This window comes from Anomalospiza imberbis, chromosome 13 (genome assembly GCF_031753505.1).
Source record: "Anomalospiza imberbis isolate Cuckoo-Finch-1a 21T00152 chromosome 13, ASM3175350v1, whole genome shotgun sequence".
NCBI classification, from domain to species: Eukaryota; Metazoa; Chordata; class Aves; order Passeriformes; family Viduidae; genus Anomalospiza; species Anomalospiza imberbis.
In genome coordinates, this window is record NC_089693.1 from 15,640,605 (window position 1) to 15,654,251 (window position 13,647).

The 13,647-nt window shown below is 44.6% G+C and overlaps 2 protein-coding genes and 1 long non-coding RNA gene across 3 annotated transcripts in view; 1 reads left to right on the forward strand and 2 right to left on the reverse strand.

The window, feature by feature from the left end:
* Positions 1 to 472, reverse strand: part of LOC137482044 (uncharacterized) — a 32,547-nt gene extending 32,075 nt beyond the window's left edge. Inside the window, exon 1 of the long non-coding RNA XR_011003849.1 lies at positions 99 to 472. This is a non-coding gene — a long non-coding RNA (uncharacterized lncRNA). The remainder of the gene's footprint in view (positions 1 to 98) is intronic.
* Positions 473 to 543: 71 nt separating this feature from the next.
* On the forward strand, positions 544 to 2,011 carry GCNT3 (glucosaminyl (N-acetyl) transferase 3, mucin type). The gene has a single exon (XM_068204191.1). The coding sequence runs from the start codon at positions 563 to 565 to the stop codon at positions 1,838 to 1,840; it is 1,278 nt and encodes a 425-aa protein (XP_068060292.1). The 5' UTR covers positions 544 to 562; the 3' UTR covers positions 1,841 to 2,011.
* A 6,624-nt stretch (positions 2,012 to 8,635) lies between these two features.
* Positions 8,636 to 13,138, reverse strand: GTF2A2 (general transcription factor IIA subunit 2). Its single transcript, XM_068204199.1, has 5 exons — positions 13,058 to 13,138; positions 12,627 to 12,759; positions 12,043 to 12,147; positions 10,611 to 10,737; positions 8,636 to 8,946 (listed from the first exon to the last, which is right to left on the reverse strand). Exons 2-5 carry the CDS (start codon positions 12,696 to 12,698, stop codon positions 8,921 to 8,923), a joined length of 330 nt encoding a protein of 109 aa, XP_068060300.1. The 5' UTR covers positions 12,699 to 12,759; positions 13,058 to 13,138; the 3' UTR covers positions 8,636 to 8,920.
* Between the last annotated feature and the right edge of the window lie 509 nt (positions 13,139 to 13,647).

A 13,647-nucleotide genomic window follows, 5' to 3' on the forward strand; every position in this document is an offset into this window, starting at 1 on the left:
TCTACATGTCTCTGACACGTAACCTATACCAGAGAAGTTCAGGTTGTGCAGACCCTTGTCTTTTTCAGGAGTCAAACTGTCTGCACTCTGTAACAAACCTGCTGCTTGAAGTTAGTAGAGACGTTAACAGCCACACCTTCTCCCAGCGAAGTTTTCATAAAGACATTAGCACACATCCTCCCTATCAATCAGAACACTGGAAAAGCAGGTTAGACACCAAAGTAATCTAGTAAAGTCTTTCAAAAAGGTGCCTTACAGAGGGTTGAATTCTAGAGGAATTTTCCTTGCATTACGTGCTGGACAGGGGTAAGATGAAATATCGTCTTTTTAACAGACACAGAAGATATAGAACCACCCCCAGTGTTGATAAAACCAAACAGAGCCACGCCACGGGGAGGGAGGGGACTGTTGTTCACCTGCGGTCACACCGGGATCGCCCGGGCACTGCTTCCCCACCTCCCAGAGGCAGCAGGTGCCCAGCTGCCGGGCTGCTCCGTGCGGCAGCGGCTCGGGCTCCCTCAAGGCAGCGCAGGCAGGAGGCGAGGGCAGACCCAGCGCGGGGATGCAGCGGTGGCAGCGGGCCCCGGCGGCGCGGCGGCGCTGGGCGCTGCTGCTCGGGCCGCTGGCGCTGCTCGCCGCCGCCCTGGCGCTGCGCGGCACCGCGCGCCCCGACCCCGCCGACCGCTCCCGCCTCTATCGGGCGCTGGAGCTCTCCCCCAGCCGCAGCATCAACTGCTCGGGGGTCGTCCGCGGGGACCAGACAGCCATCGAAAAGGCGCAGCTCAACAACCTGGAAGTGGCGAATAGAAGGGCTTCACTGACGCCCGGCGAGTACCTGAACATTACGAGGGACTGCAGAGCCTTCAAGGAGACCCGGCGCTACATCGAGTTCCCGCTCAGCCAGGAGGAGGAAGAGTTCCCCATCGCCTACTCCATGATCATCCACCACAAAATCGACATGTTTGAGCGACTCCTGCGATCCATCTACGCCCCCCAGAATGTTTACTGTGTCCATGTAGACAGCAAATCCCCGGCCGCCTTCCAGGAGGCCGTGCGGGCCATTGCTGCCTGCTTCCCCAATGTCTTCGTGGCCAGCCGCCTGGAAAGCGTGGTCTATGCCGCCTGGTCCCGGCTGCAGGCCGACCTCAATTGCATGCAGGATCTCCTGCAGAGCCCCGTGCCATGGCGCTACCTCATCAACACCTGCGGCACTGACTTCCCCATCAAGACCAACGCCGAGATAGTCCGGGTGCTGCAGGTGCTGCAGGGCCAGAACACCGTGGAGTCGGAGAGGCCCTCGGCCGCCAAGCAGCAGCGCTGGGAGTACCACTACGAGGTGGGCGAGACCATCTCTCGCACTGCCCAGAAGAAACTGCCCCCACCCCACAGCTACCCCATGTTCACGGGCAGCGCGTACAACGCCGTCACACGGGACTTCGTGCAGTATGTCTTCGAGAACCCCACAGCACAAAAGTTCCTCGAGTGGTCCAAGGACAGCTACAGCCCTGACGAGTACGTCTGGGCCACCCTGAACCGCATGCCGGGCGTGCCGGGGGGCACGCCCCTCAGCGACAAGTTCCAGCTCTCGGACATGAACGCCCTTCCCCGCCTGGTCAAGTGGGCGTACCTGGAGGGTGACATCAGCAAGGGCGCGCCCTACCCGCCCTGCACCGGCCGCCACCAGCGCTCCATCTGCATCTACGGGGTGGGCGACGTGCCCTGGATGCTGCAGCAACACCATCTCTTGGCCAACAAGTTCGACCCCGAGGTGGACGATGCGGCCATCCAGTGTCTCGAGGAGTACCTGCGCCACAAGGCCCTGTACGGCCGGGGGCTCTGAGGGGCAGCCGCGGAGACTGGCCAGCACCTGCTGCCTTCCGTGGGCGACTCCAGCCGACGGCGCCTCGGGGACAGCGGGAGAGGATCCCCTGGGCCCCTGAGGGGCTCACGCCTCGGCGCGGCCCCGAGGAAAAGCCCCGCGGGCGGGCGCGGGGCTGCGGCCCCGCCGAGGTTCGGACGGATGGACAGACGGACGGGGCGGCCCGCCGGAGGGAAGGGCCGGTGTGGAAGGGCGGGAGGCTCAGCCCCGTCCCGCTCGGCCCCCGTCCTGCCCCAGCCCGCGGGGTCCCCTCACGGGGCGCGGGAGCGCCGCTGTCCCCCGGCCCCGCTTGTACGCTCCCTTCCCGAGTCTACGGGCAAAGGTGAGCCCCGGGCTGCTGCCCGCGGACGGGCAGGCCCCAGTCACGGTGCCTCCAGGTCGGCTAGGGGCAGAGCTGAAATAATGATCAGTTTGCTTTTCCGCAGAGCACCCACAGGCTGCTCAGCTGAACATCTGGCTGCTGCTTTTGTCTCACTTTAAACTTTGACTCTATAAAAACCCGTTAATCATTAAAAGCCAACCTTCAATAAAATCCAAGCCAATAAAATACATAGTGCTTTGCTGTTTTATGTCCTCTGAGGAGAATGGTTTGTGCTCCTGGCAGAAAAGCAGGCAGCATTAAACCAGTTAAGCCTTTGTGCACCCACTTCTCCATCTCAAAAACAGGCAGAGGGATGCTCACAATAGTGTGCATTTTCTAAGATCTACATCTCTCTTCCTACCACCACCCCCCAGCCAAAAAAAAAATAAAAAAATTAGTGATATTTCAATACTGTAATTGCCTTATCCAGTAATGGGCAATGAACAAACCAATCACCTAACACACTGCTTTTTAAAGTTTCTAGTAGCTGAAAGGAAGATTTGTAAACTTCGGTATTTCACCCACATGTGTTTTTCTCACCTTCTCATATTAAAGCTAGCCACTTTCCATGGATCCAACAGCTTTTCACTGCCTGTAATGCTAAGAGATTAATGTCATTGGTCAAGTAACTTTCTTGTACGTAAACACTCACCTTTACAAATTTAAGGTCTACAGTGGAGAATTAACATTATACAAAGAATATCTGAAGCAATTCCATAACGCCAGGCTACATTTAGATGAAGTTATGACTGCAGTCACATGGACCTTTAAAACATTGATTTAAATAGGATGAGAAGATGAAGTAACTGAGTTGAAAAGGTGTGTCATTGCAATTTTGTTAAACATTTTAAAGTGAACTTGGTTGGAAAATAGTGATTTTTAAAATGCCATGGTGATTTCACAGACAACAACACCAAGTACTGGCAAGAAAAGCCTTCAAACATTAATACCCAATGTATTATTGGGCATTTGTTTATGCAAAAAGAACAAATAAATAGAATTATTAATCCTGGGGGGAGCTGTTTCCAACTTAGGTAAGCAGACATTTGCTAAAGAGATTAAAGCTCTATGCTAACCTAATGGTAACATACAAGTTTTTTAAATGGTTTCCGCAGCAAATTCACAGAATCACAGAATAATGAGGTTGGAAGAGACCTCTAAGATCATCAAGTCCAACCTATGCCCTAACACCTCAACTAGACTATAGCTCCAAGTGCCATGTCCAGTCTTTTTTTAAACACATCCAGAGATGGTGATTCTACCCTCTCCCTGGGAAGACAATTCCAGTACTTTATTATCCTTTTGGTGAAATTTTTTTTCCTAATATCCAACCTGTACCTTCCCTGACGTAGCTTGAGACCGTGTCCTCTTGTTCTGTCAGTTACTGCCTGGTGAGAGACCAACCCCACCTGACTACAGCCTCCCTTCAGGAAGTTGTAGAGAGCAATAAGGTCACCTCTGAGTCTCCTCTTCTCCAGGCTAAACACCCCCAGCTCCTTCAAACGTTCCTCACAGGGCTTGTGTTCCAAGCCCCTCACTAGCCTTGTTGCCTCCTCTGGACGCGCTCAAGCGTCTCGACGTCCTTCCCAAACTGAGGGGCCAGAACTGGACACAGCACTCCAGGTGTGCCCTCACGAGTGCCAAGTACAGGGGAAGAATGACCTCCCTGCTCCTGCTGGCCACACGATTCCTAATGCAGGCCAGGATGCCATTGGCCTTCTTGGCCACCAAGGCACATTGCTGGCTTATATTCAACCGGCTGTTGACCAGTGCCCCCAGGTCCCTTTCCACCTGGACACTGTCCAGCCGCACTGTCCCCAGCTTGTAATGTTGTAGGGAATTTTTGTGGCCAAAATGTAGAACTCGGCACTTAGACTTATTAAACTTCATGCTGTTGGACTCTGCCCATCCATCCAACCGATCTAAGTCTCTCTGCAGAGTCCTTCTCCCGTCCAACAGATCAACACAAGCTCCAAGCTTAGTGTCGTCTGCAAATTTACTAATGAAGGACTCAATGCCCTCATACATGTTGTGTATAAAAATATTAAATAGAACTGGTCCCAGTACAGACCCCTGAGGGACACCACTGACCACTGGTGACTGGCTGCCAGCTGGATGCAGCACCGTTCACCACCAATTCAACATTAAATAGAAATTATCTCCATGTCTAGTACATTATTTTAAAACAAACAAAACTTCTCTGATGACTTAGGGTAAGAACTCAAGTCTCCCACCATAGAAAACTGCATAAAACCACTGCTGCCTAACCTGATTTTGCCTCTTAGAACTCTTTAGCTTACTTTAAATTAATACATATTAGTTCAAAATGGCAAACTAGTGCCAAGGGGTTCACTGGGGGGCTGGGATATGTTCAAGTTTCTGGATTAAAACAGGCAGAGAAGGGTCACCATGTTTCTAACTGTGCCAGAGTGTTGTCTTTTTCCCTTAAAAAATGGAGGAAAAATGTGCATATTCATGGAGACAAAAAAATCCCCATACTTAACCGTTCTAAGAAATTGCAAACCCAAATCCATCCATGGAATGAATGTTTGTAAAAACTAAATAATTTATTTCTTAAAGGACAAAGGTGTTTGGGAGGCTGGAAGGAATCCCAGCTTGAAATAGTGAAAGATTAATGAATGAGGGGCCTATTATTTTGCAAATATACCTGTAGAGAAAGATACATACTTACAAGTTAGCTACAGACTTGTCAACAGTAATTTTTATCCCCTTTACTTTGTAAATATGTTGAACTTCTTCAGCTGTTTCTTCTCTCAGAAACATGAAGTGTTGCTTGTACACACTGTAATAACAGTCTTTCATCTGTTGTCAGACACAAAAATGTGACAAATGGAGAGCCAGAGACAAGAATTTACATTGGGGGTACAAAGTGCCACTTCAAATCTGTTCCATGGTAAGCCTTTTAGCAAAGTAAAAATATTTTTTCTTTTAATGTTACTCACTGCAATCTTTGCCCTTCCTGGTTAGACCTGAAGACAGAGAATCTGAGCATCTATCCAGATTTGAAAGAACGTGCCCGTAGAATATGAAGGCATCAAGTGAAGCCAGCATACCAGAAAGCCAGCTTGCTGACTCAGTAGGAGGGACAGCAGTTATCTAAAAACATAGCCTAGGCAGCCCTCCCATTCACAGATAATGGTTTTGGATGAAAATGACTGTTCTGGCGTTATTACCTGCAGAGGCAAACAACTTGCAAACCTCCACACCCAATTTTCTTGATCCAAAGGAAATTTCCTGTTTATAATGGTGTTACTACCCAGAATTCCTCTCAGATGATTTGGTTGCAAAAACAAAGGCTATCTTGTGCAAATTTATTTTCAAATCACTTCTTTTAGGAGTGACCTAATTTCTTTTGAAAGAATGAGCCTACTCCCAAATGCTTAAGGTGAACTAAGACAAAAAGATTCTTACAAAGGAATGTTCTCAGCATATTCTCTTTCAAAGATATTAGGAAAGTCATATTTATGAGTGTAGTCATACATTAAAGCAGTGATATGTCCCTGCCATTAGAAATGGCAGTAAAAACCACCACTCAACACTAATAGAGAACTTTGCCTTCCAGAGATCTCAAAGGATGTTAGCTGGCATCTTAGAAAGTTGGCAACAGCACAGAGAAATCATGTAACTTGCCAGTTAGTTGTAGAACTGAAAAAAAAATGAATTTGGAATTGAGCAGGACTAGCCCAAAGTAACAGAATCACACCAGATTATAGGTCCACCTCCAAAAATAGGTTAAACCCCATATGAAATTCATCAGTAAAATCACGGGCTGTCCAATTGGAAATCATATCAGAAATATTAACTTTGTGTAGTAAAAAATCTACTTCTGGCACTTCTGTCTATAATCATTAACTAACAACTTGAACTCTAGATAGGTCACCAGTTGTTTAAGGAGGTAATATGCTGCAAATTTACCTTTCAAGAAGTGCACAGGAGGCAGATGTACCTATAATTCTGAAATTTAACAACAGATTTATTTTTCTGGTTTAAATCTGTCTTTTTGTTTTATTTCCAATTGGTTTTCACTTTATTTTCACAAGAACAATGAGGCTTATTACATACTTACACAACAGGACCATAACAGCTCTTTTTAGCTTTTGTTAGGAGGGTTTATTTCCTTCTTGCTTTGCATTTGATACTTTATATTATCATCTCTGAGATGCCCTATAATAAAGAGATGGGTCAATGAAAATTAATTTGGAGGAAAACAGGTAATAAATTCTAAAGAAACAAAAGTAAACATGAACAATATGAACACAATAAAGTATCTGCAGTCATGAGTAAAATTGATTCAGGGAGTAAGGTTAGGGTGTTCTTTTTCTTCTGACTGCAACAGCAGTGACCATTAAATGTTAACTACTCTCTGTGAACAATTTTCCACTTCCTTGAACGATGCAGGTTCTTTTAGCACAAGATGCAAACCAAAATGCTGATATATCTGTAAATTACTACCTCCTGGTCCATAATGGCTAATCCTAACAAAAACCACCCTTTAGGTTACAGCAAAGACAAAGTTCATGTCTCCCAGTACACTCTTACTAAAGTGCTTTCTAACATGCTTCTACTTTCCTCCCCACCCCAAAAATTTTGAGTACAGAAAAGCAAACCCAGGTCAGTAGGACCTTGACTGAAATCCTACCCCCTAAGCTGCCAAGATCCTTAAACACAAGTACCTGTGCTTTGAGTAACTCTTCTCTGCCTCACTGTGTCTAGTCATCGTGCAAAGGTACATAGCGATCCTGATTAAACTTCTCTTCTGGAAATTCATCATAAATTCTTCCTGCTCTGCACTTTAAATTTGTGCCTTTCTGATAACATCCTTGACTGAGCAAACAGCTTACATCAGATAACATCCTGGTTTGCACACCAATGGAATTGACAAAATCCTTTTTCTTGGAAACCGTGTTTAAGCAGGCAGTCATCCACAGCCAGTTTTGCACTGGTATTTACTCTTCCCTTCACTTTAAGTTAATTTACTTTCTAAGTAGAAATATCCATTCCAGTTCAATGTCAAGGTGCAAAGGTATATTTTACTTTCTCTCTTCTGCTGAGAAGTGGAAGCAATTGTGATCTTTCTAAAGAAAATCAACAAGGAAATAAATAAATGAAAAAGTCTGGAACACTACAGGCAAAGAAGAGCCAAATAGGCAGCAGCAAGTGAAATGGTGTGTCTTCCTCTGCATATTACAATAGCTTAGTATAGCAGAATGCAGTTGATGCTTTTAGTTGTAAATTCAATCTTCCAAGACCACAAAGTACATTAATCACATGAACTTGGCAGGATTAGCTGAAATTCAAACAAAAAAAATAGCAAGTGGCAAGAAAGTTATGGAGAGGAAAACAAAAAAAAAGCAGAAAGAACTTTGGCACCAGACTGCCTTAACTTCCCTTTGCTCCTGCTCCTTTCATGAACTGAAACAACCTCCCTAGAAGGAGCAGATCCAGCACCTGGACAAACAGCATCCCAGAAATACAGTTAAAGCCTGGAGTGACAGGACAAGGGGGAAATGCCTTCAAACTGAAAGAGGGTAGGTTTAGATAATAGGAAGAAATTCTTCCCTGTGAGAGTGATGAGACACTAGAAGAGGTTGCTCAGAGAAGCTGTGGCTGTCCCATCCCTGGAAGTGCTCAAGGCCAAGTTGGACAGAGCTTGGAGCAACCTGAGATAGTGGAAAGTGTCCCTGCCCATGGCAGGGGACTGGAACGAGATCATCCTTAAGGTCCCTTCCAACCCTGGCCCTTCCATGATTCTAATACACACTTAATTGGAACAAAAGAAAAGATATAATTATTTGCATTAGGAGAGAAAACAGGCTACAGAGAACTCAAAATGGAATAGTCTATTTAGAGACAGAAAGAGACTACAAGTAATTGGGAGATTGGAAGAGAAAATTTTTATACTTGTATGAGTTGAAATTCAGTTTACCACATGATTATTAGAAAACAAAAAAAGTTTAAACCTAGAAGATTGAGTCTAATGTAGAACAAGAGATCATGGTACAGATACACATTTGCATCCCTTAAGATAAAAACTACTTATTGTGCTATTGAAATAAAAGCAACTTGTCTGTTCTTTTTGTTCCAATCTGCAGTGTGCAGCGAAGGGCACGTAGCAGAGCTATTTATAGACAGAAAACTGCAGTCGTAAACACACAAACATGCTGCCCAGCAAGAGCTGCTAAGCTTTTGCTGAGGCCCTCCTCCATCATTCTGTAACAGACATTTCTTGCAATACTTGACAGTGCAACCACACTTGGAACCCTGTAACTGAAAGACTTTTTCATTTGCAACATTTCTCTAAACACACTTAGAAAATTTTGGGGAAATATGGTATGTTAATGCTAGTTTTAAACAAAGTTTTCCAATGATCACTCTTTCAAAAGTTTTTAAATAAAAGTTTATTACAGAAATTATTTAGAACAAAAAAAGACAACAGTATCTCTTGTAATTAAAAAAAAGGTAACATTATATTCATGCCCTATAAGGTGAAATGAAGAAATGCTACAGGTATTTCTTCCGCTGTCATTCTGTGATGCTTTCTAGTACGGATTAATTCACATCTGCATCACAGGAATTGAGTATGATCAGTCCCTTTCCATGCTTCCTCCAGAAAGTGCTGCATATTAACAGAAAATATTGCAGACAAACCACAGGTCTATTCATTCTGCAGTATTGGAACCAGTGTCTAGGAAAGAAAAGAGAAAGTGAGACAAATACACACCTCCACTGAAAACAGAGAACCAACAACTTTCTCTAGTACGTTCCCCAAGTTCAAAAGCATCCCCTAAGCATTTCAGAACATGTTCTGTACCTACCCTATTGTCTCTACTGCTCTCAATGCCATGCATGAACTGCTTATGCTGTTTCACTTCACTTAGCAACGCTGAGAAGAGCCAGCACAAAACTCCAGAGCTGTGTACCCGCACACATTAAAAACACTGAAAGCTTTGCTCTAACATGTAATGATACACAAACCCTTTACTGCAGTCAGCCACAAGCACATCTGGCTATCATCTACAAAGGAAAAAGGTTTTTGCACATCCAGCACCATAAGCTCTGGTGGAGTGTGGGCTGTAGCATGTCATTTATTTTGAAACAGATGCAAGAATGAACATGATCTTCATAAAGCAACTGAGACCACTTCTCTTTTCTGACCTTTTATCAGAATCACCACTTAATGCCAGTGCACTTTTTGATACACAACCATTACTGCTTTCTTGTTTTTAGAGTTGTGGAAAAAGTATGTAACTCAAATATGGAGAACAACAAGCCAGTGTTTAGAGTACTGTTCCTTCAACAAGTCAGCTTCTCGTGGGAAAAAAAAAGGGTTGTAATGTTAATAGCAACTTCAAGTCAGCCAGTTATTTAAATCTTATCTGCACAATTTATCAGGAATGAAAATGATTAATACTTGGAGAGTTAGGTTTCCTCCACTAGCTATAATAAGCACACAAAAACAAAGCAGTAAGATTATATGCTTGGCTAATACCAGAAGTTGAGAAAACAATAAATTCTGTCAACTCTTTAGAACTACAACTTGAAGGGACTATTGTAAGCATGCCCGGGTCAGGGAGCCATGAAGAACCTGTTTCAGAGGTCTATGGTGCATTTAAATAAAGCTTTTTCCAAGCTCAGTTCCTGCTTTTAGCATCACTCTCTGAGGATGAAACAAGCAGCACTGTTTCACACAGCTCTAGCAATACTCTGCCACACTGATGGTTTTAAATGTTATAAGGCAGCTTGCCACAAAAGTCACTGAATTACTTTTTCCAGTAAAAAATCTCAAGGGACATGGACAAAAGTAATCCAGTCAAGCAGATATGGACTGTAAACTCTCACAAGCAGTGTACAAACAGAGGGTCTGTCAGGCAACAAATAAGTCTTATCACTTGCAAATGCACATAAAAACTTTTCATGGGTTTGTGTCCCCAACTATCAAATCCAGAGAATGACTGCTTAGACACTTTTCTCAGACAATTCCTTGCTCAGTTAAAACACTCTTCAGATTCAGTAAAACATGGTGCTATCCGAAAAAATAGGTTTGTACTAGAAAACTCACCACACAGAAAATAAAGCTTACTTCTGACTTTCTAATTGTTGTGGTATTCTGTACTTATCTGCAACAGGTGCACAGCAGTCCCCAACACAGTTCTACCTCAGTGCCTCTGAGTCAGGGAAGCATTTAGCTGGCTTTTGTTTCATCTCTGATCAGGTGTACAGGGGAATACAGAGCCCTACTTTTGTCTAAGTCATACAGTCAACCTGGCTTTAGTAAGACATTTGGTCAAAGCTTTCCAAAAACAATCGAGTCTCATGTCTCAGCCTATTTATATCATATTTCATACTTACTTTTTCCATCACATGCTACAATTTTCACTTTATCCACTTTCACAAGTTCGGTGACCTCCCTAAATTCCACGTCATTCAGTACAAATGTCCATACATTGTCACAGAACCTGTATGTGTTCAGAGACCCCTATAAAAAGACAAGAGACATTTTCTACAGGATGCATCTCAAAAGCAACAGAAAATATGATGAGTATCTGCTGAACTATGTCCCTTCTAGAACAGATATGCTACAAGGCCAACAGTGGACCTGAATGCATACAAACTGGCAAGCAAGCAATTCTGAGGAAAACTGGAGTTTAAATGCCCTCCAGTGGCTGAAATTCTCAAGACCATGGAGTGCTGTTACAGGATATCCAAGGGGAGGCTCCTCAGGTAGGAAAAGAACTTTTACAATTTTTCTGATGTATACAAAGGATCAGTAGCAGAACACATTTCTTAAAATATTGGGCCATTAGAAAAATCAGATACAGCAGTGATCATAACAAGATGTGAATTCTGCAATTGCTTAAACAATGTGGTAGCTTAAATAAAAAATCATGACAAAACTGATATATGAGACATAAAGGGGTATCCCTCCTATTTGATGTATTACTGAGGATGACAATATGGAAAACTTCTGACCTCCACTTTTACATATTTTAAATTGACATTCTTGAACTCAGAACTTAAGCTCCAAGTAACGTTTTAAAAATTTATCCACTAAACACATACTAAACTGTTTTTATACCATGCCACATCTGCAAAACAATCTAAGTGTGCAAGACAAATTATGCTATTTTAAACATCTCTATATTGTTTAAAAATCTCATCTTTTAGGAACCCACTCACATCATGAACATGCTCTACATGCACTGTAGAGAAGTATTACAACAAAAGTTAACGTGAAGCTGGGTTTTGTGCTTTTTTCCTTAACACTACATTCAAGCTGACATTTAACAGCTTGCTGGCTATCTAACATCAATTAGGGTGGCTGACTGGGAACACCCCCCAACTTATTTTTCTATGATACCTACAGAAAATAGCTACAAAATGATCCAGTGAAAGGGCAGATCTAAAACTGTCTAGTCTTTCTTCACATTACTGATGTGGCTGAAAATCTGGCCTCATCTCACTTTTGCTAGGGACAGCTGTGAGAAGCAGAAGTCTCCCTCCTCATCTGCAAGACACTGAGGATGGCAATGTTATCCACCAAAAAAGCATTTCCCTCTTCCCTGTTTTTATCATCTGATTTTAGCATTTGTTCAAAAGATCCCTGGCAGAACAAGGTAACGAGCCTTACAGCTGCATACAGAATACACAGGTAAACACTCATTATCAGAGCCAAAATGAACCCTCTTAAGTTCTTGCTTAGAGCACACAGCTTTAAATGACATTCTGCATCAACACTTAGTTGCTGTATCTCATGTAAAACTTTAAGATATCGTTTCCTTACCCTGAAATTGACTCTGTTCCTGACTCGCTGTGCCAGTGCTGAATTTATAGCTTTATCAAACTGAAGTAGCACCTGAAGGGCCAACTGAGGTGTGATTTGCTGTGACTGAAGTAGTTGAAAAGAAAACAAGTTTTGAGTTGTTTCAAAGTAAGCTCAAACATGCAGTATAAATTAAAAACAGCAAAACAAAGTTCACTTCAATGAAGCAGATCTCTAGAAGAACTAGCTAAAAAAAATATATATATTCCTGTATTTATTTCCATTTTTGAATTTCAATCCTGCAAGACACAAAGATCTCTCATAATAAATATTTACTGGAAATAACCAGAAGAACAGCAAATTGACTGTAATGTTCCAGCTTTGGCTGGTTGCTAATTTACTGAGCCGCATGAGATTATGCCACCTACATAAAACACTTTATTCAGAATGTAAAGAAAAAAACATCACAATACCAAACCCTTATCAAGTTAATCGGGAAGTTTCCCAACCCTTCGCCATAAGTACCCCGACAGAGGAACAACAAAGCCCTTTGGATAAAGACCTCTGTGTTTATTAAGCCACTCGCCCAGACCCCAAGCCCCAACCTGTATGAGCTCATCCAGACTCTCCTGAAGGCTGTTCCCCAGCGTGGTGTTCCTATACAGCTGGTACGCCATGGTTTATGCGAGGGCTGGACACGTCCTGCTCATCCACGGCTGCGCGCCTCTGCTGTCCTCGCTCCCATTGAAAACAAACAAAGGCAACAGTGAACCCCTCCTCGCCCCACGGCCGAGCCCGCCGGGCACGCACAGCCCAAAGCACCACCCCGCAACACCGCCCGACCCCCGGCGCGCTCCCGGCGGCGGGGCCGCACCACCGACAGCCCGGCCCGGCTGCGGGAGCCATTCCGGGCGGGAGCCGGGCCCCGCCGAGCCCCGGTCCCGGTGCCCCGCCGAGCCCCGGTCCCGGTGCCCCGCCAAGCCCCGGGGAAGCGGCCCCGGCCCCGGCCCGGCCCCGCGGCGCCATCGCCCCTCACCGCGCGCGGCCGGAAGCGCGGCCCCGCCCGGAAGCGGAACGGGGCGGGCCGGGCCCGGCCGCTCCCGTCAGGCCTTACTGCATACAGCCGCGCCTCTCAAACACACCCCGCGGGCAACGACCGCAGCTCATTCGCACTCGGGCTTATCACACCACCCCGGCACGCCCTGGAACGCAGAAAACAAGCTCATCTAGAAAGAAAGGATCACAACAGTCTGAAGAGGTAGGGGCAGAGTCTTCTACTTACATTTTTTCTATTAGAGGGACAAAGGAAAATAGCCACATCTGTTAAGAGTGTTACTGGCCCAAGTAAGCCAGTTCTATTATCCATGACTCACAACCCGTGTTTTTGCATGATTACTACAGCTTCACTTTGTTAAACCCTGCCCGTTTCCCATTATCACCCACAATAAAGTTTACAGACACTAATTGTCAGCGAAATCATTCCATCTTAACCCTTCAAAGTACCATTCAACCATTAGAGCACCTTACTGCTCAGGTCTTTCTTGTTGATAAAAAGATTTTGTTAATGAAAAGAAACATTGCAGAACTGAAAAAGATTTTATTAATGAAAAGAAACATTTCAGAACT